The sequence below is a fragment of the Propithecus coquereli genome, unplaced genomic scaffold (assembly GCF_000956105.1).
Source record: "Propithecus coquereli isolate 6110/MARCELLA unplaced genomic scaffold, Pcoq_1.0 Scaffold27, whole genome shotgun sequence".
NCBI lineage: Eukaryota > Metazoa > Chordata > Mammalia > Primates > Indriidae > Propithecus > Propithecus coquereli.
Window position 1 is genome coordinate 1740000 of NW_012148285.1, and position 21450 is coordinate 1761449.

At 62.5% G+C, this 21450-nt stretch overlaps 6 protein-coding genes across 9 annotated transcripts in view; 3 read left to right on the plus strand and 3 right to left on the minus strand.

Moving 5' to 3' along the window:
* Window positions 1–5394: 5394 nt before the first annotated feature.
* Window positions 5395–6317, plus strand: CLDN9 (claudin 9). The gene has a single exon (XM_012647756.1). The coding sequence runs from the start codon at window positions 5662–5664 to the stop codon at window positions 6313–6315; it is 654 nt and encodes a 217-aa protein (XP_012503210.1). The 5' UTR covers window positions 5395–5661; the 3' UTR covers window positions 6316–6317.
* A 1344-nt stretch (window positions 6318–7661) lies between these two features.
* CLDN6 (claudin 6) lies at window positions 7662–8324 on the minus strand. Its single transcript, XM_012647755.1, has one exon. The coding sequence runs from the start codon at window positions 8322–8324 to the stop codon at window positions 7662–7664; it is 663 nt and encodes a 220-aa protein (XP_012503209.1).
* A 2320-nt stretch (window positions 8325–10644) lies between these two features.
* On the plus strand, window positions 10645–12718 carry TNFRSF12A (tumor necrosis factor receptor superfamily, member 12A). Its single transcript, XM_012647757.1, has 4 exons — window positions 10645–10811; window positions 11552–11656; window positions 11884–12018; window positions 12107–12718. The coding sequence occupies exons 1-4, from the start codon at window positions 10724–10726 to the stop codon at window positions 12160–12162; spliced, it is 384 nt and encodes a 127-aa protein (XP_012503211.1). The 5' UTR covers window positions 10645–10723; the 3' UTR covers window positions 12163–12718.
* Window positions 12719–12935: 217 nt separating this feature from the next.
* Window positions 12936–14623, minus strand: HCFC1R1 (host cell factor C1 regulator 1 (XPO1 dependent)). 3 transcript variants are annotated; one of them, XM_012647781.1, is made up of 4 exons: window positions 14150–14392; window positions 13776–13832; window positions 13534–13662; window positions 12936–13299 (listed from the first exon to the last, which is right to left on the minus strand). In XM_012647781.1, the coding sequence occupies exons 1-4, from the start codon at window positions 14242–14244 to the stop codon at window positions 13164–13166; spliced, it is 417 nt and encodes a 138-aa protein (XP_012503235.1). In that variant the 5' UTR covers window positions 14245–14392; the 3' UTR covers window positions 12936–13163. The 3 variants fall into 3 exon arrangements, with proteins under 3 accessions (XP_012503235.1, XP_012503236.1, XP_012503237.1); XM_012647782.1 differs by lacking the exon at window positions 13776–13832 and having other exon boundaries at window positions 12999–13299; window positions 14150–14272; XM_012647783.1 differs by having other exon boundaries at window positions 12999–13299; window positions 13534–14623.
* On the plus strand, window positions 14339–17262 carry THOC6 (THO complex 6). Of its 2 annotated transcripts, XM_012647780.1 has the most exons (13): window positions 14339–14684; window positions 15225–15340; window positions 15441–15505; window positions 15602–15705; window positions 15785–15822; window positions 15902–15950; window positions 16055–16126; window positions 16214–16316; window positions 16402–16451; window positions 16541–16603; window positions 16702–16812; window positions 16898–17032; window positions 17103–17262. In XM_012647780.1, the coding sequence occupies exons 1-13, from the start codon at window positions 14646–14648 to the stop codon at window positions 17181–17183; spliced, it is 1026 nt and encodes a 341-aa protein (XP_012503234.1). In that variant the 5' UTR covers window positions 14339–14645; the 3' UTR covers window positions 17184–17262. The 2 variants fall into 2 exon arrangements, with proteins under 2 accessions (XP_012503234.1, XP_012503233.1); XM_012647779.1 differs by lacking the exon at window positions 14339–14684 and having other exon boundaries at window positions 14707–15340; window positions 17103–17257.
* A 117-nt stretch (window positions 17263–17379) lies between these two features.
* The window catches only part of CCDC64B (coiled-coil domain containing 64B), a 7110-nt gene continuing 3039 nt past the window's right edge, over window positions 17380–21450 (minus strand). Inside the window, exons 2-9 of the mRNA XM_012647606.1 lie at window positions 20504–20719; window positions 20253–20369; window positions 19999–20145; window positions 19002–19193; window positions 18734–18883; window positions 18192–18322; window positions 17851–17971; window positions 17380–17769 (exon numbers count right to left, since the gene is read on the minus strand). Coding sequence (XP_012503060.1) covers window positions 17605–17769; window positions 17851–17971; window positions 18192–18322; window positions 18734–18883; window positions 19002–19193; window positions 19999–20145; window positions 20253–20369; window positions 20504–20719 — 1239 coding nt within the window. The 3' untranslated portion in view covers window positions 17380–17604. The remainder of the gene's footprint in view (window positions 17770–17850; window positions 17972–18191; window positions 18323–18733; window positions 18884–19001; window positions 19194–19998; window positions 20146–20252; window positions 20370–20503; window positions 20720–21450) is intronic.

The window sequence follows — 21450 nt, forward strand, 5'->3', positions numbered from 1 at the left end:
GCCGCCGCTGCCCGAGGCCGCCGTCGCCGCCACCCCCGGGCCTGTGGGCGCGCGCGGCCGCCCGCCCCTGATCGCCGAGCCGCCCCCGCAGCCGCTGCCGCCGCTGCCCGCGCGGCCCTCGTCCGTCAACCTCCTGGTGCCGCCCGCGCCCCGCGAACCCTGGCCGCTGCCCGCCTTCCCGCCACCCCCAGCGCCACCGCACTTGTTCCTGTCGCCGCCCTGCTGACCGCCCGCCCACCTGGTGGGTGAACTGGCAGCCCCGCCCGGACACAGGGCCTGTGCCTCTCGCCACCTTCCCCGCGAGCGGGTTCGGAAGGCGTGGGTGAGAGCCTGGGTTGGGGAAGGGAGAAGGGGTTGGAGGGAGAAAGGAGCGAGTCTGAAAATAAACTCATTTTAAGGTTAGGGCCTCCTGCGTTTTCCCCTGCAGCCCTACAGCAAGCTTCTTGCGCGGTCATTTGAGAACGTACCGCATCTCCGGCGCTGATAAACTGCCTGGAGAGCAGGGCCTGGGCGGGGGCCGCAGCACATGCGCAGCGAAATGGGCTTGAGGGGATGAAGTCAGAAGTTTCAAATGTTTTAACAGAGTATTCAAAATGTCTCATTTTCCCTTATAAATTGAAAGCTCTGGATGCCACTGCTAAGGCCCTTCCCAGTTTATGCGTGTATGGCTCTTGGAAACTCTGATCTTGCCTCCCAAATCTTAAGTCAACCTTTCAACCGAAATAGATTCAGGGGTCCCGCGGCCAGGGCGCACCAGGAAGGCAGGATGTGGATGGACAGTCGATACCGGGCCCAGGGTCATCCCCGCGGGACGGGAGATCTCTCACGCTGCGTCCTGAGAGGAAAGTTCTCTCCCCAGCTTTGCCTGCCTCTCAGCCCCACCGCCGGTTTCTGCGCAGCCCGTGCAACTCAAAGTTCTCTTTGTTCCTCAGGTACCTGCGCTCAGGTAACCAGGCAGATGTCCTATCTCAATGGGCTCTTCTACAGCAGCTCAGGAGTGGTATCTGGAAGCCAGCCTTGACCTTGGGGGACCTCCGAGAGCCTGGGACTCACCGGCAAGAAGGGCGCGTATCAGTTTCCTGTGGCTGCAGGAACAATTGCTACAGACTGAGCAGCTTAACACTGAAGTTTATTCTCTACAGTCCTGGAGCCCAGAAGTCCAAAATCAAGGTGTGGACAGGGGCGTGCTCCCTCTGTAGGCTCCAGGGGAGAGTCCTCTCGCCTCTCCCAGCTTCTGGTGACTTCAGGCCTCCTCGGCTTGTGGCCACATCCCTCCAGTCCCTGCCTCCCCCTTCACATGGCTTTCTCTCCTGTCTCAAATCTCCCTCTTCCTGTCTTACAAGAGATCGCACTGTCACTCACTAGAACCTTGATAAAGCTCTTAGCAGGCTGAAAGAAAATAGCGACCATTTTTCCCCTGCTCTGAACTGTGGCTGAGCTGCCCTCTGCCTCCGCCGTGCTGGGTCGCTCTTCCCTCTCCACGAGGACTGAACCACGTAGCAGGAGGGACAGGAACGCATGCGCGCTCACAGCCGGGCAGATCACTAAGTGCTGCGGATGGAAGGCTGACGAGTACGACTGATAATAAAGTTAATTGTTACCCAGTCAGCGGAGTCTGTCCAGGTTTACACGGGAAACCGCATTTAAGCTCTTGACAAAATACTCTTGTCCCCCTGAGTCAGCACCTGCAGTGATCCCCAACGTGTGTGGGACACTCGCCTGGGGAATGCCTGTTGCCTGCGGTAGGCCTGGAGGTGAGCAGGTGGCAGCAGGTGACAATGCAGCTCTCCCCGTTACAGCCAGGAGGCACCGAGGGTTAGGAAGTGGGACTTGCCCCAAAGTGGGGCTCAGCTTGCTGCCTCGTGCAAGTAATGAGTGAGGGCACTTTCTGCTCCTGGGAGCCAGGCGGTGAGGGGACCAGAGGGTGGGGCTGGCTTCCCGCGCAGTCTCTCCGCAGGGACTTCCCTGGGCAGGCAGGCGCCCGGCGCTCACTCGGGAGAGGGAACGCGGCCGCAGGGAAACGGGGCGCGGGTGGGGTGGCGCGAGGGAGGCCCTGCTTCACGCCGAGGAGCCGGCCTTGAACTCCGTGTCTGGGTTTGTGTCAGGCTCGGCTATTTCCCGCTTGTGCACTTGGCCCCACTCCCTTAGCCCTCTGAGCTGGCTTCCTGGTCTGTCAAATGAGGGCGACTAAACCAGCGAGATTTATCACCGGGTCCGCAGGGTTCATCTGCATGTTTAAGTTCCGGAGCCAGGGGACCGGCCTCTCCACCTGTAAAATCAGGGTCTCCGGCTCCCGGGAGCAGTGGGTGATGCTGCCCTTGGGGTTCCTACTGTGCAGCGCCCGCACCGGCCCAGCGCGGTTCCTGGCGCGGTGGTGGCTCTTGGTAACTGTTAGTTCCCTTCTTTTGCCGTTGGGCCACACTTTCCCCCTCTTCTACTCTGTCTCAGCTGAGCTCCCATTTCTTCTGCCCACCTGAACCTCCTGCCCCTCTGTTCTCCCAGAGGGAACAAAGACGAGGTCCAGTTTGGTCACCCGGTGAAGGGGCTAGCGGAGAGCTGGCCTCGGCTCCTGCCAGGGTAGCACAGTTGGGAAGGTTCCCCTCCCCCACCTCCTCCCCCAACTGAGGCAATGGGGGAGGGGATTCCAGTGGACGTGTTAAAGTGCCATTGAGATGGTAACCACCACGCCCAAGGGGGCCCCCACCTCCCCATATCAATGGCATTCCAGCCCCCCTGCGGTCCCCTTTAAGCCCCAACTTTAACCCTTCCGTTTCCAAGATCCAACTGAATCCACGTGGACCAGCGGACCTAGAAGAGGGCCTGGGACCACGCAGCCTAGGCCTAAGGAGGGCTGGGGATGGCAAGCGTGCTCCTGCCTGTGTGCCCTGGAAGCCGCCCCCAGGCCCTCCCTCGCAGTACCCCCCCACAAGATCCACCACCCCCTTCCAGCCTCTCCTAGTGCTCCGAGATATTTTCCCACTTTTACTCTCCCACTAGGCCTTGGGGAGAAAAAGAGTAGATTTAGGGTGGGAGGAAGCTGAGGCCGCCATGACGGCAAGTCACGTGGGAACCGATCGCTGGGGTGGGGGTGTCTACGTCCTCTAGGCAGCATGGGATTTCCCTCTCTGCTTGAGTATAGAGATGCTAGCCAAAGAGAAATTGGGGTCTAAAAAAAGTGTGATCCTCTTGGTGCCATCTCCAGGCCTGACATTTACTAGGTTGTGCAGCCCCCACTGGGTTCCAACGTTGGGGTGTAGAGCTGCCTGTAGAGCTGGTGGGCCACTGAGGGAGGCCCGACCCCAGGCTGACCACCGTTCCAGTTTCCCCAGGGCACAGGACTCAGTATTCAAGCTGGGAATATGCTTGGGGGGAGGCGAGTTTGTCACCTTAGACCCAAGATGAGAGGAGGACTCATCCTGGGCCTGGGGAAGAGAAAAGCCCCTAGTCGGGGCTATTGAAGGTTGGGGGGGCGGTGGGCCCTTGCGGAGACACCTGCCCAAACCTGTATGGCTGGATTCCTGGCAGCCCCTGGAAGGCTGCAGAGGGAGCCCACTCACAGGGCCCTTCTGCTCAGCCGCCTCCACCCCCACCCCCTGAAATCCAAGCCCCAGGGGATGAGCTGGACAAACCACCCACAGATTCCCTGAGTTCGTCACAGTGGCCATTCTCCAGCCTGCTGTCCTCACCGCCACCCTCTGGCCTCAGTGGGGCCACCGGCTTGGCCCCTCATCCCGGAGCAGCGCTTCCCTGTGGGGAGGCCTGGGGCCATGCAGAGGAAGCCCTGGCTCCTAACTTCCCGACCAGCATGTCAGCACTGGCCTCAGTCTCTCTATTTGGATGGGGAAGGCATCCTAAGTTTTTTCGGGTCACAGACCCCTTTGCAAATCTGGTGAAATATAAACCTCTCTTGCAAAAAAGATGCTAAAACCCATTCCCAGAAGCAATGCTCCCACCCCTGGGTTCGGAACCCCCGAGCAATCCTTGAGGTTAGAAACCTTTATAAATAAAGCTCCACTGGTAGGTGAGGCCGCACTGAGCAGGGGCGAGTGGTGTCCCCAGCCCTCCTGGCACGGGGACCAGCTCCCTCAGAGGAGTGTGGAGGAGAGGGGCTCTCCCAGGTGAGGGCCCTCTGCTCTGGAAAGCAGCCCTCCCCTTTTCAGATAACGATAACCCAGTTCCTGCCACCCAGGGAAGGGCTCGAGGGAGTTCATGAATCTCCTGAAATGAGGGGCACATGTTTGTGGGAGCATATTAAATGGGTCTCTGACCCAAGGAGGTTAAGAAGCTTGCCGTTCCATGACCTGTCCCAGTAAGGGTCAGCATTTGAGCTGTAGTCAGTGTGGCTCCCAGGCTGCCCCCCTGGGAAGGGGTCTTTCCTTTGGACTGGAAGGCAGGGCTCAGGCACACCCGGCCTTGCCCCCCTGTGGTGTCCTGGCCTGGGAGGCCTGAAGGGCCACTCACCCAGGGAAGAGAACCGGGTCCTGGGCTGCCCCTCTCCGCCCCCACGTGCCTGCCCTCCCCCACCTCCACAACAGGCCCTTTATCCCCGGGCCTCTGGAGACCAGGGCAGCTCAGCTCAGCCCCCCAGTTTCAGCAGCGGGGGCGGGGAGGGCACACCTGAGCTGAGACAGAAGTGGGGGGGTAGTTTTCTAGGCCGTTGCCAGGGCAATGTCACCTGAGCTGGGCGCCAGGCACCTGTCGCCCGGGGAACAGTGTGGGTGGGGCCCCTCCCCCAGGAGCCACCAGGGCCACTGGGCTGAGACTGGGGACAGATCGGGTTCCAGAGAGTCCCGGGTGGTGGGGGACAGGTGAGGGGGTGTGCGATACTCGGGGAGCTGGAGTACCTTTGCATCCAGAAACTAGGTGGGGACAGGGTGAAGATGGTAGGTGGCCAAGAGAGGCTCAGGAAGGCAGGCTGAAGTCCCCCACAGCCCCGCCGCCACTCTCGGTCCTCAGCCAGTTACTTTTTTGCAGTCCCCACCCTCATTCCTTATCCCTCAGCTTGTCTCAGTCTTCCCACTCCTTTGAGCCTAGGTTCCCACAGTCAGGGACACTCTTCCTCCCTGAGCCCTCCAGGTCACAGCATCCCCTGCCTTGACCCCCAGGGCCCCATCCCACCCCCTGCCCACACACGCACCCCCCTCGCCCTGGTCCTCCCATCTGTCACTCAGGTTTCCCCAATCACCCGTCCCTGCGCCTCACTCTGCTCCTCCCCTGCTGGTCCATAAAACCCCGCCAGCAGGCAGCCGAGCGGCAGAGTCCCCAGGTGGCAACCACAGAGGGTGCACCGCTGAATGTGAGCCTGCACCAGCCGGGAAGGGATGTGGCTGTCCCGAGCCTGACGGTGGGTCTGGAGGACCCATGCAAGCTTGGCCCGGACGTGACTGCAGGGCATCCGATGGGCGTCAGGCCCTAGAGGGGACACAAGCCACTCAGCTGAGCAGGCCCTGAGTCTGCTTTGTGCGAGGTGAGGATCAGAGAGGCGCCTGTGAGAGGCACGGAGAGAAGCCTTTCAAGAGACTCACAGATGTGAGGACTGCCCTGGCCTGAGGACCGCGACAAAGCTTCTGCCGGCTGCTAGGCACCGAGACCCCCACTCGACACCTCCAACAGGAGTCAACCAGGCCGCCTGGGGCTGAGAAGACCCAACCCAGGGGACAGATGGCTTCAACCGGCCTGGAACTCCTAGGCATGACCCTGGCCGTGCTGGGCTGGCTGGGGACCCTGGTGTCCTGTGCCCTGCCTCTGTGGAAGGTGACCGCCTTCATCGGCAACAGCATCGTGGTGGCCCAGGTGGTGTGGGAGGGGCTGTGGATGTCCTGCGTGGTGCAGAGCACCGGCCAGATGCAGTGCAAGGTGTACGACTCGCTGCTGGCGCTGCCCCAGGACCTGCAGGCCGCCCGTGCCCTCTGCGTCGTCGCCCTCTTGCTGGCCCTGCTCGGCCTGCTGATGGCCATCACGGGTGCCCAGTGCACCACGTGTGTGGAGGACGAAGGCGCCAAGGCCCGCATTGTGCTCACCGCGGGGGTCACCCTCCTCTTGGCAGGCATCCTGGTGCTCATCCCCGTGTGCTGGACGGCCCACGCCATCATACAGGACTTCTACAACCCCCTGGTGGCCGAGGCCCTCAAGCGAGAGCTGGGAGCCTCCCTCTACCTGGGCTGGGCGGCCGCTGCGCTGCTCATGCTGGGCGGGGGGCTGCTCTGCTGCACATGCCCCCCACCCCAGGCCGAGCGGCCCCACGGGCCCAGGCTGGGCTACTCCATCCCCTCTCGCTCTGGGGCATCTGGACTGGACAAGAGGGACTACGTGTGAGGCGCAGGCGTTGGCCCTTGCCCTGAGCTGGCCTGGCAATTGATGCCTCCTCAACCCCTGGTCTTCTACCAAGATCAACCCCCTCTCCCCAGAGGGAAACCCACTTTCCAAAACCTCAAGCCAGACCTGGCTCCAGGGCTCAGTCCGCTGGCCTGCCTCGGTGGTGTCCCCAGCTCCGGTTGTCCCCCCACCCAGACAGAGCCAGAGCTGTTGGGCACCCTGGCGGGCCCTGCCTCCCCCATACCTACTTCCTCTGCTGTCTAGGACACAGGCTGGCCCTCCCCTGCCCCAGGAGCCTGGGCCTCACCCACAGGGCAGTAGCTAGTTGGCTCCATAACAAGGATCAGGTCGCGCCCCTCCCCGCAGTGGGTCTACTCCACATGGAGGCCCTGCCTCACCCACCCCACCCCCACCCAGGAGCTGGGAATAAAAGAGCATTTGGAACTGGGCTCCCTCTGATCTGTGCGCCGGTGCTGGGCAGGGACAGCCAGATGGCCTGCCGTGGTGGCTGTCAGGCCAAGGCCTTCTCCAGGTGCTGTCTGGTGGGTACCATACTCAGGCCATGGGGTCTGAGCCAGGGAAAGCATGGGGACAAAGGATCGTGACTGACCTATGCTCGCCCACCCTCTAGCCAGGTTGGGCACTCACTACCCCTCCCCCACAGCAACACCAAAGGCACATAACAAGACATGCTTTATTTAGTAAAAACTTGTGAGTGTGGGTGGGCAGGGCAGACGTGTTGGGGGGGAGGGGGGTGTCTACAGCATAGCTGGGACCTGACCCAGGGAGGGGTCATGGTAACAGGACGGAGGAGCCAGAGGTCAGAGGATCTGAAAGTGGGTCGTTCTTTGGTAACTTATTGCCTGCTCTTCCAGGGCTGAGAAGAGGGGCTCAAGGGCCCCTGTGGTTTCCAGAGGCCTGACCAGGAAGGGGGTGGCTGTCCCTTTAAGTCTAGGGAAGCCCAGCCCCCTGCAGCAGCAAGAACTCTTAAGGACAGTCTGTCTTGTCACAAAGGCCAGCGCAGCAAGCAGCCTTCATACTGGTTCTACAGCTCCAGGTTGGCTTCCAAGATAGGGATGTCCATGGTGGAGAAAGATCCAGAAACTCAAAGCATCACCTCTTTGGCTCCATCACCCAAAGGTGAGATATGCCAACAGCAGAGCCCAGGTGGCCGTGTGAATCTGACTCATCTTCTTGGTTCAGTTATGAAATGGATTTTAAAAATACCCCCCAAAAATAAAAACAGCAAAAAGCAGAAACAAAAGGTAAGAACCTACCCCAAAGCTGTCAGGCATTGCCATCTTTTGATGGTCACAGCTCAGGGGTGAGGGCTCCTCCTACCCACATCAGACGTAATTCTTGGTGGGGTACTCGGAGGGCCCCCGAGAGGCGGCAGGGGCAGATGCCGTGTATTGAGCCACGTAATGGATGGGGCCCCAGGACCCCCCTGAGGGGCAATTGCAGCACAGCAGCCCCCCACCCAGGAACAAAAGGCCCGAGGCCGCCCAGCCCAGGTACAGGGAGGCCCCCAGCTCCCGCTTTTGGGCATCAGCCACCAGGGGATTGTAGAAGTCGTGGATGATGGCATTGGCTGTCCAGCAGATGGGGACCAGGATCAGGACCCCTGAGATGACAAAGATGATCCCAGAAGTGAGCACCAGGCGGGCCTTGGAATCCTTGTCCTCCACACAGGTGGTACACTTGGCCCCAGCAAGGTAGACCAGCAGGCTGAGCAGGGCCACAAGGAGGGCGATGACGCAGAGGGCACGGGCGGCCTGCAGGTCCTGGGGCAGCGCCAGCAGCGAGTCGTACACCTTGCACTGCATCTGGCCGGTGCTCTGCACCACGCAGGACATCCACAGCCCCTCCCACACCACCTGGGCCACCACGATGTTGTTGCCGATGAAGGCGGTCACCTTCCACATGGGCAGGGCACAGGACACCAGGGCATTCACCCAGCCCAGCAGAGTCAGGACAACTCCCAGGATCTGCAGCCCAGCAGAGGCCATGACGAGGGTGATGGGGCTGCACTGCACTGGGGGACAGAAGCAAAGCAACATTTAGCCTGGCAGGCCCAGGTCCCATGCCACAGCCACCACACAGGACACCAGGAGCACACACACCCTGGGAGTTGGTCACCATATCCTGCAACGTGGGCAGGACGTGCCCCCTGAGCCTCACTTTCCACTGGCACACGGGCACTTCATGCCTCAGCCTTTCTCTTTCTCCCTGGTATTCCTCCCCTGGCAGTTTTGAGTGTAAACGAAAGACGGTGGTATAAAGCCTGCACAAATGCCAGTCCATGGCCTCAGCCACTTCTGAGTACATGTTATCAAGCAGCAGAGTGGCCAAAAGGGGGATGAGAAGAGTGCAATTTCCAGGCAGTGCTGGGGCGGGGGGTGGCGCACAGATGGTGGTTTGGCTCTAGCCCTGAGTCTCAAGCTCAAAACTTGTCAGTTTCAACACTAAGATTGGAGATCCCAAGCTTCCTGCCACCATCCAGTGTCCAAAGCCCTCACCCCAACTTGGTTCCATGCACTAGGCTGGTGGATACCAGCCTGATCTTGAGATCTTGTGTCTGGAGCCTGGGCCACGGCCACCAACCATGAACCACCTCCTTCCTGAGCCTGGAGGTGACCCAAGCTCCTCAGGCGGCAGGCCAGGCCCAGCCCATGCCTGGAGGGGCAGAAGAGGTGGAAACACGTCATTAATCCTCCCTCCATTAATCTCACCCACCTGAAAGCAGTGTCTTCTCCTAGGCCAACAGGTGACTCCCTGGGTCCCACCCTTCCAAACTCCCCTAAGGGCCAGACGGCATACTCTCAAGATTGGGGCATTTTCGGTGTGTACTATACCAAAATGCCTCGCTAGGGTGCTCTCAAACTTCCCCAAAGGAACTAAAACCCTTGGGTTCTGTGTAGTGAACCAGTTCCTCCACCGCCACCCTGCACCTGTCCCCTCACATCCCACTTCGGTGGGAGGTTGCCACAGGAATCAGCTCTGCTCAGGGTCCTGCTGTGGCTCCCCACGGCCCAAAGTTCTTCCAGCGCACGGCTTAGACCTAACCCTAGCGCGGCGCGAGCTAAGGCTCTCGATCCACTTCTCTTAGCCGCCAGTCCAGCCTGGGCCGAGCTCATGACCTCGGGGGAGACTGGCCGGGGCGGACCAGCCCGCGCTTCCTGCGGCCCTCAGGCCCGCCCGCCAGGCCTCTGGCCGAGTTAGGGCCGGGACCACGCCAATCCAGACGCCCCTGCCCTCTCCGCCTTCCTTTTCTACACTGCAGGCTCCACTCTGTTCGAGGGCGCCCCCGGCCCGGGAGCCCCGCGTCCAGGAGGGGTTTAATGGCGGCGCGGGCCGCAGGGTCGGCTCCCGCAGGTGAGGGGGAGGGGATGCCCGCCCGGGAGAGGCGAGGCAGGTGGGGGAGGGGCGCCCGGGGTTTCGGTGCCTTTGTCCCGGGGGAGAGGGGAGGGGCGTTTAACCCTTCCAGAGCCGACGAAGGTTTCGGCGCAGTCCCCGGCTCAGGGACGCGGTGATCTGCGTGGCCGCCGCCAGGCGCACGGCCCGGTTCTCCACACGCACCCCCAGCACCCCGTCCACGCCGCCACGCCCTGCACCCGGCTGCGCGGGGCGTCTCTCCCCAGCACCCACGCTGCCGCCAAGCTCACCTGCCGAGGAGGGTAGGGAAATTCCTAGCACGAATGTGGGGATGGGGCGGAGGCGGGGGTCTTAAAGAGGCGGTGACGTCACTGGACCACCGCCCCCGGGGAGGGGCAGAGACCCCGTCCCGACGGCAGCGGGCGTGCAAATCCCGGCCTCGTCAGAGGGGGGCGATCCAGGCTAGGGCCCCGGCGCCCGCATCTTGCTGGGGTGCGGGGACCTGGGCTGGCCCGACCCACTGAGGGTGAGCGCGAGGGGCCTGGAGCCGAACCGAGCCCGAGTCTCGGCTCCACCTACCAGTGGTGTGACATTGGGAACTCACCTAACCTTCCCGAGCCTCAGTTTCCTACTCTGCAAAATGGAGACCACAAGCCTGTAACTAGGTCCTGGGGTATAAATTAAGGGCTCATTATTTTGTGGTGTTGTTATACCCGCGGGGCCCTTAGCAAAGCTGCAGTTATCGCTGCAAGGACTGTTCGTGTCTGTCGCCCTGCCCCACGCCCCCGGGCTTGAGCACCGAGAAGACAAGGCCGGTGCTGCGGGGCCCTGGTGGCTGGAGCGACTGGGCCGCGTTTGTTGAACGAATGACCGAACGTCGCGGGCCGGGAGGGGCGGGGCGTTCTGGAGCCGCTCGAGGGGCGGGCAGAGCGGCGAGCTCCACCCCGGAAGGCGGGGGCGGGGCGGGGGCGCTGCTTTGGGTCCCCGCCGGCCGGCGGCGGGCGCAGACGGCGACGGCCGCGGGACGCGCACCATGGCTCGGGGCTCGCTGCAGCTGCGGCTCCTCGTGCTGGGGCTCGGGCTGGCGCTGCTGCGCGCCGCGGCCGGGGAGCAGGCGCCAGGTACGCGGGGCGCGGGGACCGGCAACGCCGGCGGGGCATCCGGAACCGGGATTAGGTGCCTGGAGGACAGGGCGGAACTGGGGGGACCAGGCGGGCGTAGGGACCTGCGGTGAAGCGGTCTCAGACACCGCGCTCCGTGTTGGGGAAGGTCCCATCCCGCTTTAAACTTCATCGACAGTTCGGGCCTCAGTTTCCCTGACTGTCCAATTGGTTGGGGTGGGGTAGGGGGTGGGGGTGGGGGTGGGGCTTCGGCTCTGAAAGTCCGAACTAGAAGTGGAGAGAGAAAGTAAGTTTGAGGGCGGGATGTTTAGTTTGGTAAGGGGGCACGCCCCCAGCCTGGTCAATACGGGGTCTATCTGGCCCCGGTGGTGGAAGAGTTGCGGGTGGGTGGGTGTCGAGAGGCGCTAGGGTCTGTGCGCTCTATACCATGTGGGGTGCCCCCTTCCATCCGGTGACTTCAGTGCCCAGCTATGCGGGGGGAGGGACCCGGGTCGGGCCCGGTGCCCAGCAGTGAGTCAGCCGCCGGCAGCAGGGGGGTTGTGGGGACCTGACCCCCCCTAGCGTCCCGAGGTACGCCCCCCCCCAGCGCTGCCGTGTCCCGGTCGGGCCGTGCGGTCACCTGTGAGGAATGCGGGGGGAGGGCGCCGGTGACTCACGTTATTCGAGCTCGTGGACCCTGACCTCAGACCCCAGAATAGCATGGCCCGCCCCCAGCCTCTGACCGGCGGCCCCCTCCCCAGGCACCGCCCCCTGCTCTCGCGGCAGCTCCTGGAGCGCGGACCTCGACAAGTGCATGGACTGCGCGTCGTGCCCGGCGCGACCACACAGCGATTTCTGCCTGGGCTGTGAGTGAGGGGCGGGGCCGGTGGCGAGTGGACCTCAGCCCAGGGAGAGGGTCGCTGGTGCGGAGAGGCGGCGCAGGGCTTAGGATCTGGGAAAGTAATGCGGAGGGAGTGGGGAAGGCGCTCTGATCAGGGTGGGGGCCACGGCGGAGAGAAGGCTTGAAGCGCAGTTCAAGGGGGCGGGGCTAGCCCGGAGAGGGGCTAGGTGTCACTTAGGGTCCCACTCCCAGGCGCTGCCGCACCTCCTGCCCACTTTCGGCTGCTTTGGCCCATCCTGGGGGGCGCCCTGAGCCTGGCCCTCGTGCTAGGGCTGCTTTCTGGCTTCCTGGTCTGGAGACGGTGCCGCAGGAGAGAAAAGTTTACCAGTAAGTGCACCCCGGCCTGCCTGCCCCCATCACTCCTCCACATTCACACTTCCCCTGCTCATGAATGACCCCACCTCTTATCTTGCAGCCCCTATAGAGGAGACCGGCGGAGAGGGCTGTCCAGCCGTGGCGCTGATCCAGTGACAGTGAGCGCCCCCTGCCAGCCGGGGCGTCGCCCATTCATTCTTTCATTCATTCTAGAGCCAGCCCATGCCTTCCAGACGGGGCTGGAGCCAAGCTGCTCCAACCACAAGGGGGGGTTGGGAGGATGGGTGAATCACCTCTGAGGCCTGGGCCCAGGGTTCAGAGGAGCCTTCCAAGGTGTCTGATTGCCCTGTCTCTGGCTCCAGGACAGAAAAGGAGCCTCACGCTGGCTCACACAAAACGGCTGACACAGATTAAGGAACTGCAGCATTTGCACAAGGGGGTATCCCCCTTCCCTGATGGCCTGGGGTCAGGCTGACTTGAGGGGCAGACACAACACTAGGCCCACTCACTCGGATGTACTGAAATTCCACCACAGGGTTCTCAGCCTGGGAGGGTTAGGGACCTGTTCTTAACACTAGGGGGCTGGCCCTCTAGGAGGGCTGGCCCTAAGATACAGACCCCCCAACCCCAAAGTGGGGAGGAGATATTTATTTGGGGGAGAAACTTTGGAGGGGAGGGAGAATTTATTAATAAAGAAATCTTTAACTTTAAATGGTTTGGAGAGTGGCATGATCCCAGCTTGACTCCCCAGAGCTGGAGGGAGGGAGTGAGTCAGTCAGCCGCGGGGGCGGGGGCGAGGCTGTGACTCACACATTCTCAATGCCTGGAGCCCAGCCTGCCAGGACCTGGCTGGCCTGAACCGTTTTCCAGGGAAGATCTTGAGGGGAAATTCTGCCCTCCCCAAAGTCCCCAGGTTCCAGACTGAAGCCTTCTTTTGCTTATCAATCTTTATTCAGTTCTCCTAGGGGTGGGGGCGGGGGCGGGGGCGGCGGCCTCCCTTCCCAGGGCTCCACTGGGCTCAGTGTCCTGTGTTAGGGGAAGGTCCTGGTACCCAGATGCCTGGTCTGGAGGAGAATAGGCAAGCACCTTGTCCCTTCATGGGGGTCGCTGGTCTCTTTTCTTGTGGGGAAGGTGGGAGGGGCACTGCCCACCGGCACTCAGAGCTCCATTGTATCCCCAGCTGGGGTTGCAGGATAGTGGGGCACGGGGGTGTCCCCCAGCCTCAGCAGCCGGAGGGCCTCAGGGATGAGGCTCCCAGGGTAGCGCCAGAGAAGCAGCTCAGAGCAAGAACTCCTGGAAGAAGATATGACAGTCAGGGCATGGAGCTGAGGCTGGCTGGGCTGAGCCACCTCCCAAGTCCAGGTTCCCAGAGCCTCCTGGGTTCCCAGCACTTTCCAAGGAGCCAAGATGGGAAATAACACAGAGGTCAACTGGAAGCTAAAAATAGCATGATGAGGCAGAGCCTGGAAGTTGGCTCTGAAGACTGGGTGTGATCCTCTAGAAGGTCCAGCCACTGGGGTTGCCTACCTGAGTGGGGGCAGGGCTGAGGGGAAGGCCAAGTGGGGGGTGCAGTAGGGGTGGTCATTGTGCAGGCTGAGTCGGGAGAAGTGGGTGGCCATGTTCTCCTCAGACAGGAACTGCTTGCGCAGGGGCTCCCTGGGGAGAAATAGGGAGAAAGAAAGGCTGGGATATTGAGAGGGAAGGCAGCCTGATGGGGACCAGAGGTGACAGAGATCTTGTTGGGAGTCCCTCCCTGTCCCCAAACTCACTGCTCCTCCTCCAGGCGCCGCTTGGTGCTCATGGGCACAGCTCCTCGGAGAGGGGAGCTGGGAAAAAAAGAGAGCCAGGTGCACCCCACCCTCTTGGCTCCTTCCCGAGGATCTGCCCGCCTGAGCCTGCAGCATCAGCCAGGAGTCCCTAGCCTATTCCTGTCTCAGCTGACCCTAAGTCACCCGCCTCTCCCAGGCCATCCAGCAGCCTACAACGGAAGTCTGGACCATGAGACCCTGCTCTAACCCCATCTCAGCTCATGCCTAAGCCCCGCCGATTCGCCTCACCCCGTGTCATCCTGCATACCAGCCTGAGCCCCCAGCCCAAGCTCCTGCGCCCCGTGGTCAGGCCCACCCAGGTCCCCTGCACGCACCTGGCGTCCAGGCCCCGGGGCGCCCCCAAGGCGGCCCGCGAATGGCGCTGGGCCCGGCCCTGGGGGCCTCGCTCTGAGGGTTGCTGTAAGATCATCGAGGTTCAGGGTCCTGCGGGTGGAATCCGGGCGACAGGGGCGGAGTCTCCGAGGGCGTGCCCCAACGCGAGGGGGCGTGGCTTTAGGGGCTCGCAGCGACGAGCTTAGGCGCAGGCGCGGGAGACGGGCGGCACGCGGCTGGAAGGCGGGTCTGTTCGGTGGGGTGGGGGAGGGGATCCGGCTTAGCGGGGCTGCGGTGGGCGCCACTTAGTGTCAGGGGGCTTCGCGGCGCTCACCTCGGCTCCTGAGGCTCGGGGTGGTAAGTGACGGCCGCCTTCGCGCCGGTCCGGCCGGCAGTGCAGGGGCGGTGGGACGCCGCGGAGGGGAAACGTTCGCGGGCACGTCGGAATCCGTGAGGCCGCGTCGCCCGCGGAGCACGCTGGGACTTGTAGTTCTCGGGATGGAGCGAGCGGTGCCTCTCGCCGTGCCGCTGGGCCAGGTGAGCCGGCTGTGGTGCGCGGTGCCTTCTGGAGTTTGTAGTCCGTGCCCGGCTCGTGCCCTGAACCCTGTTTTGCGTGGGTTGTTTGTGGGACTTGGACTTGACCCGGGGGCAGGAAAGTAACCCAGAAGTGCCTAAGGAGCCTAACATCAAAGTCAGAGGGTAGGGATTAGAAGTCTGCATTTTTCTGTGTTGGGGTAATAGAGCCACTTTTAAAACACTTTCTCCCTGGCAGCCCTACGCAAAGCTCTTTATATACATTAGCTCATCTAATCGTGACAGAATCTCCTGTGAGTTCCACTTGACAGTGAGAGGCTGGGTGCTTGCTTAGAGGTCACCATGTGTCACGCCTCCACTCTCCCCTTCTCACCCTCTTCTTGGAGCCACTCATGGAACTTCATGGGTAGGTGGTGGCTTGGTGGGTCGCCTCGAAAGATGGATGAGACATCTGGGCAGTGGGAGACCAGGCTGGCAGCAGGGGAAGTGGGCAGCAGAGGTTTCAGACGTCCCAGGCAGGCCTCACCCAGTCTCTCCCTGCAGGCAGAGGTGTTTCAGGCCCTGCAGCGGCTGCACATGACCATCTTCTCCCAGAGCGTCTCACCCTGTGGGAAGTTCCTGGCGGCTGGCAACAATTATGGGCAGATTGCCATCTTCAGGTACCCTCAGCCTCTGTTCCCCACCACCCGTTAGCCTTGGCACTTGGCCTCATGGGACTGATGCCCCCTGCTTCTGACTCCTGACCCCCCTTCCCCCCAGCTTGTCTGCTGCTTTGAGCTCGGAAGCCAAAGAGGAAAGTAAGAAGCCCGTGGTGACCTTCCAAGGTGGGTATAACTGTTGCGTCTGGCTTAGGGGACTTTGGGGTAGAGGAGGGGGCAGGATGAGCTCACTTAAGTTCTGCATTTCCCTTTTCCCTTTAGCCCATGATGGGCCCGTCTATAGCATGGTCTCCACCGATCGACATCTGCTCAGTGCTGGGGACGGGGAGGTGAAGGCCTGGCTTTGGGTGGAGGTCCTCAAGAAGGTGAGGAGTCGAGCAGGGAAGGGCTGGGCTGCCCCGTCCCAGAGAGCCTTTGAGCTCACCCGGTGTTTCCCCTGTGAAGGGCTGTAAGGAACTGTGGCATCGTCAGCCCCCATACAGGTGAGCCAGGGCCACGTGGGTAGAGGGCGCATGGGTGAAGGCACTCCCTCACTGACGCTGACCCTGCCCTCTCCCCCAGGACCAGCCTGGAAGTGCCTGAGATCAATGCTTTGCTGCTGGTCCCCAAGGTCTAAGCCCTTTGTGACTATTCTTGGCCCAAACTTTATTTCTTTGCCCTCTCCCTGTCCTGATTGGACATGGACTTCTGGTCTTACCCTGCCTTCCTCCGCAGGAGAATTCCCTCATCCTGGCTGGGGGAGACTGTCAGTTGCACACTATGGATCTTGAAACCGGGACTTTCACAGTGAGCAGGGCCTTGGAGCTGGTGGCAGGTCCAGGGCGGGGGGGAGGCACTCTTCCTAGGTCTCCTGACACTGCCCCCTCCCTGCAGCGGGCCCTCCGGGGCCACACAGACTACATCCATTGCCTGGCACTGCGGGAACGGAGCCCCGAGGTGCTGTCAGGTGGCGAGGACGGGGCAGTGCGACTCTGGGGTAAGGGGATGGCTGGTTGGAGGGCAAGATGGCAGTGAGGGAGGCTGGGGCAAGTCGGGCACCTCTCACGGTTCTTCCCCTGCAGACCTCCGCACGGCCAAGGAGGTCCAGACGATAGAGGTCTATAAGCATGAGGTGAGTGAGAGCATGACCCACACTCGCTCTCCTCCCTCCTCAGTGTCCCCTGGGTCTTCACCTCCTCCTCTCCTCCCTCCCCCTCCCAGGAGTGTTCGAGGCCCCACAATGGGCGCTGGATTGGATGCTTAGCAACTGACTCAGACTGGATGGTGAGCTGGACAGAGTGTAGGACAGGGTGGCAGCTCTGGGGCCTGTCAGATGCAGGCCTGCGGCTCACAGTGGCTGGGGACCCCTGCCTTCTGCCCAGGTCTGTGGAGGGGGCCCAGCCCTCACTCTCTGGCACCTCCGATCCTCCACACCCACCACCATCTTCCCCATGCGGGCACCACAGAAGCATGTCACCTTCTACCAGGACCTGGTGAGGCCCCGTCTCTCATTTCTGCTACCCCCACCAGCTCCACTCTCCAACCCTGACCCCTGAGCCCCCTCCTTGTCCTCCACAGATTCTGTCAGCTGGCCAGGGCTGTTGCGTCAACCAGTGGCAGCTGAGTGGAGAGCTCAAGGCCCAGGTGCCTGGCTCCTCCCCGGGGCTGCTCAGTCTCAGCCTCAACCAGCAGCCAGCAGCCCCTGAGTGCAAGGTGGGTCTGGCAGGGGCTGGGGGAGATCCTGAGAGTGTGAGCAGGTCAGTCATGCCCCTCTTGCCTCCAGGTCCTGACAGCTGCAGGCAACAGCTGCCGCGTGGATGTCTTCACCAACCTGGGCTACCGAGCCTTCTCCCTGTCCTTCTGATCTCCGATGACACCCCTCATCCCTAGGGTTTTAGACTATTTTTTTCATTTTTTATAATAAAGTTTCAGGCTTTTCCATGCGCTTTCTTCCCAAGAATGAGGCCAAGTTGGTGTAGTGGTTTATATATTACTCTGTCTGATCTTGATACATAAATACACAGCCCCACCCCTGCCCTAGTGCTTAGAAAAGATAGACCTATAGAGATTCGGAAAATAGCTCTGCTCCATTTACCCCCGCCACCCACTGGGGCCCCTGGCCCCCAAAGCTGGCCCCTGCTCCCGCTGAGCCCCTGCCTGGCCTCCTGGGGTGGGGAGGGCAGCAGCTCCCCGCCTTGGAAGACAATCCGGGCCCTTGTCGCTCCAGGGCCAGACGAGGAAAGTACGCCCCAGAATGGGTAAGGGCAACCCCCTAGGCCCGGCTCTCAGGTCCTTCGGAAGAGGTTGCTGAGGAAGCTGCCAGCGGGCCCTGGGCCCAGGCGCAGCGAGAAGCGGGGCGCGGCGCGGCGTGGGGTGGGCGTCGCCGTGGCGCTCAGCTCCTTCTGGCGCTGCGATCGCAGCTGCTGCCCGATCACCTCCAGCATGTCGTCCTGCGGGAGGCGGGGTGGAGGGGCGGGTCAGCGCGCAGGCCCCGCCTCGGCCCCGCCCCTCCCTCGGGCCCCGCCCCTCACCTGCCAGGCCTCCAGCTCCTGCGTGAGCGCCACCTTCTGGCGGATGGCGCGCAGCAGCTCCCGGGACAGGGAGTCTCGCTCCAGCGAGACGCGGCTGAGCTCCAGCGACAGCTCCAGGGCCCTGCGGGCGGGAAGGGCGGAGAACGGGTCTGAGGGCGCTGGGGCCTCAGGGAGCAGGGGTGGCTTGGGGCTCCTGGACCCGGGCGGGAGGAGGGGCTCTGGGTCGGAGTGGGGATAATTATAACCCGTGTCACGGGTCGGGGAATCACAGCCCAGAAGTGCCAGCGGGCCCCGGAGGCCCGTAGCCTCGCTGGGGCAGTGGTGGGTGGTGGGAGGCTCACTTGTTCACGGCCTCGTCCCGGTCCGAGAGGGCGTCGTTCAGAGCCGCCTCCGGGTCGTCCTGCGCCCGCAGCTCCTTCTGCCTGTGCAGCTCCTCGCGCAGAGACTGCAGCTCTGCCTGCTGCAGCGCCATCTGTGGGCAGATGGGCGAATAGCAAGGCAGGCAGGCCGCGGCCTTGTAGCCCCTTGCCCGGCAGCCCTCCCCTGCCTGCTCGACAAACGCCCCAGGCAACGATGGCACGGTGATCCTGAGTCCACCAGGCTGGTGCAGGATGGCGGGGGGAGGGTGGGCTAGCTGGGGTGGTATAAGCCTGCAGGAGGGATGCAAGGATTGGCAGTGGCACTGGGGAGTGGGGTTGTGGTCCAGGAAGTCTTCCTGGAGAAGGTGGCATATAGGCTGGCTCTTGAAGAATGACGGCAAGCTTGTTGAGATGAAGGGCCAACCAAGTATAGGGGGCCTAGTGGGCAAAGGCTGAGAGGTGGATGTGGGAAAGAAACTGACAGCTGGAGGGGCCCTGCATCCAGCACTATGTCCCTCCCTGACCTCATCCTGCAGCCTGGCCACTTCTGCCTCCTTCTCTTCCAGTATCTCCGCTGGGCTCAGGGATGCTCGCTTCTTGGGGGGCTCTAGGCTCTCCTCCTGGGGTGAGGGCTGGAGTCTGGCCTCCTCTTGGGTCTCCGGGCACAGGGTGGTCTGTGGGCAAAGGAATCACTCCGTGCAGTGCGGAATGTCTCGTGGGAAAAAGAGGAGAGGTGGAGCCTGCACCCCTCCCGACAGCATGGGTAAGGGAGGTAGTGGGCCACGAGCTCACCGGGGCATCTTTGGGGGCGTCCACGTCCTGGCCCTGGTCTCCATCCAAGCTGTGGGCAAGCTCCGACTGCAGTGAGGCGCCGGACACGTCGGCGTCCTGGAGTCGTGACTCCTCCTCCAGCTCCGAGACTCGCCGCTGCAACCTCCGCAGGGCACTCAGTGCCTCCCCGGCTTCCGAGCGCGCGCGTTCCAGCTGCGGACAGTCGGACAGAGGCGCAGGCAGTCAGCGGGCGCACCCAGCGTCTGCATCCCTTGGCAGGACCACGGTGTGGGGGGCCGCCAGAGCGCCAAGGAAGGCCAGGCAGCCCCGCATATCCCCGCACCCCAGCGGCCCAGGCCTGCTGCCGCTCCTGGATCTCTGGGCAGCCTTGGGCTGAGCACTTCCCCTCCACAAATACCAATCTTCTTGCCCATAAAGCAGGGTGCGGCCTGGCCCAACCTCGCAGAACCCCGTCTCCTCCCCTGCACGGGCTACCTTCTGACCCTTCCACAAATTGAGTTGGTCCAGCATTTACTGATCCCTCCTGAGCCTCATACCTCACTACAGCCCCAGGAGGTTGGCACCATTACCATCCCATCTCACAGATGGGGAAACTGAGGCTGCTCATCCCACAATGCCAAGGGACACTGGATAGGAAGCCTGGCAATCTGACCCCACACGGTACAGACTGTCAAACATCAGACCATGCTCCCTCTCTCATCCTCTACTCTCCATCTCCACTGCCCCAGATATGGTCCAGGGGCTGTCATTTCTGGCCTGAACCACAGCCTCAGCCCCTCTCTGGCTTCCCAGCTGCTAGGCTCTAATGTATTCTAAGAGTGTACTTCCCCTGCTCAACAGCCTTCCGTGGCTCCCATCTGCCCTTAGGCTAATGCCCATGCTCTTGTGGCCAGGTTGCTGGGGATCCCAGTGATCCAGCGCTGGCCTATCTCCCAGAAAGCCCTGAGGCCATTGCCAAGGGTCCAGCTGGTTGCAACCCCCAAGCCCTGCAAGTCACCTCCAGGCTGTGCTCCCGCCTATCCCGCCGCAGCAGCAACAACTCCTCGTGGGTGGTCTGCAGTCTGCCCTGGCCCTTCTCCACCTCCTCACGCAGGCCACGAATCTGGGCCTCCAGGTCCTGCCGGCGGCTCTGCATCATCTGGTTCTGGGGGAAGGCATGGGAGCTGGGGCAAGGGTGCTAGGCCAGCCCCAGATAGCCCCTAGCCCAGCCCTTCTGGTTCAGACAGGCCCCTGACCCCAGTGGGCACTCACCTCTCCCTGCAGGCTCTCCAGCCGTGACCTCAGTTCTGCCCCGGCCAGGGCGTGAGCCTGGCACTGCCCCCGGAGGGTGTCCAGTTCCCTCTGAAGCTCCTGCTCAGTCTGGGAGGCCTGGGGAGAGGGGGTGGGGGACAGCAGAGCCTCAGCTGGGCCAAGCCTCACCACCAGCCCAACACACCCACCCTGCAGAACCCAGGCATCTGCCCCAGCTTGCCCAGGGCCCTGGGGTCAGGGCTGTGTCCCACCTGGGCGAGCTGCTGGCTGAGCCGGAGGTTCTGCTCGCTGAGTTCCCTGAGGGCCCGCGCTCGCTCGCGCCCGCTGTCCTGCTGCTCTGAGCGCTGCTCCCCGAGCTGGGCCCGCAGGGCCTCCACGTCCCCCTCCAGCTCCACAGCCCTGGCCTCCCACTCTGCCCCCCGGGCTGCCAGGCCCCGGCGGAGCTCATGGTTCTCTTGCTGCAGCCGCTGTGGGGGCCAGAGCAGAGGGGCAAACAGAGAGGCAGAGATGAGACTGGGGCAACCCCCAAGGAGAAAGTCCGAGGGGGTCTGTTCAACACAGACCTGAAAGCAAGAGAGACTCAGGGAGGAGGGGGCAAGAGAGAAGGATGAGGGAGCAGTAGAGAGAAGGTTCCAGGCCAGACAGGTGGCAGCCCCTGGACAGGGCAGGTGTGTGGGGCTCAGATGCCCACTCACCTCGGGCTGCTGCCTGGGCTTCTGGACCCGAGGTCGCAAGCGCCGTTTTTGGCGCCTGAGTCTGGCAGAATTTAAGCCCCGGCCCATGGCTGCACACCCCTGCCGTGTTCCAGGGGTTCTGGAGACCTGGCCTCTGCCCAGCCTCTCTCCCCAGCTCCCGGAAACTCCCTCTAATTAACCAGTTCTAATTAACCAGCCCTGGCCCCAAAACCTGTCTGACTAGCGGGGGGACGCCCTGGCACAACCAGATGCCCGGCGTGGGGAGGCAGACAGGTTGAGGGTTAACCTCTGGTCCCTCTCTCTGGGCCCTCAGAGCGGGGCTGGGGGGAGCCTGGCCGGGTGCCAATTACCACAGCTGCGCAGTCACCAGCAGGCACCGGCGGCAGGCTAGCGCGGCATCCGCTCTATTTCGTATCAGCCACTAGAGGGAGACTCATTGACGGCCTCAGTTTACAGACGAGGAAACTGAGGCTCAGAGAGGTTAAATGTCTTGCCCAAGGACA

Excerpts from the sequence above, each read along its gene's own strand:
- CLDN9 (XM_012647756.1), top strand. The coding sequence starts at position 5,662 with ATGGCTTCAACCGGCCTGGAACTCCTAGGCATGACCCTGGCCGTGCTG.
- THOC6 (XM_012647779.1), top strand. The coding sequence starts at position 15,024 with ATGTGTCACGCCTCCACTCTCCCCTTCTCACCCTCTTCTTGGAGCCAC. Across the intron at positions 15,823-15,901 it reads CATCGTCAGCCCCCATACAG|GACCAGCCTGGAAGTGCCTG; the intron begins GTGAGCCAGGGC and ends CCTCTCCCCCAG. Across the intron at positions 16,127-16,213 it reads TTGAAACCGGGACTTTCACA|CGGGCCCTCCGGGGCCACAC; the intron begins GTGAGCAGGGCC and ends CCCTCCCTGCAG.
- TNFRSF12A (XM_012647757.1), top strand. The coding sequence starts at position 10,724 with ATGGCTCGGGGCTCGCTGCAGCTGCGGCTCCTCGTGCTGGGGCTCGGG. Across the intron at positions 10,812-11,551 it reads GGCCGGGGAGCAGGCGCCAG|GCACCGCCCCCTGCTCTCGC; the intron begins GTACGCGGGGCG and ends CCCCCTCCCCAG. Across the intron at positions 11,657-11,883 it reads CAGCGATTTCTGCCTGGGCT|GCGCTGCCGCACCTCCTGCC; the intron begins GTGAGTGAGGGG and ends TCCCACTCCCAG.
- HCFC1R1 (XM_012647783.1), bottom strand. The coding sequence starts at position 13,910 with ATGCTGCAGGCTCAGGCGGGCAGATCCTCGGGAAGGAGCCAAGAGGGT. Across the intron at positions 13,300-13,533 it reads TCAGCCCTGCCCCCACTCAG|GAGTTCTTGCTCTGAGCTGC; the intron begins GTAGGCAACCCC and ends ATCTTCTTCCAG.
- CLDN6 (XM_012647755.1), bottom strand. The coding sequence starts at position 8,324 with ATGGCCTCTGCTGGGCTGCAGATCCTGGGAGTTGTCCTGACTCTGCTG.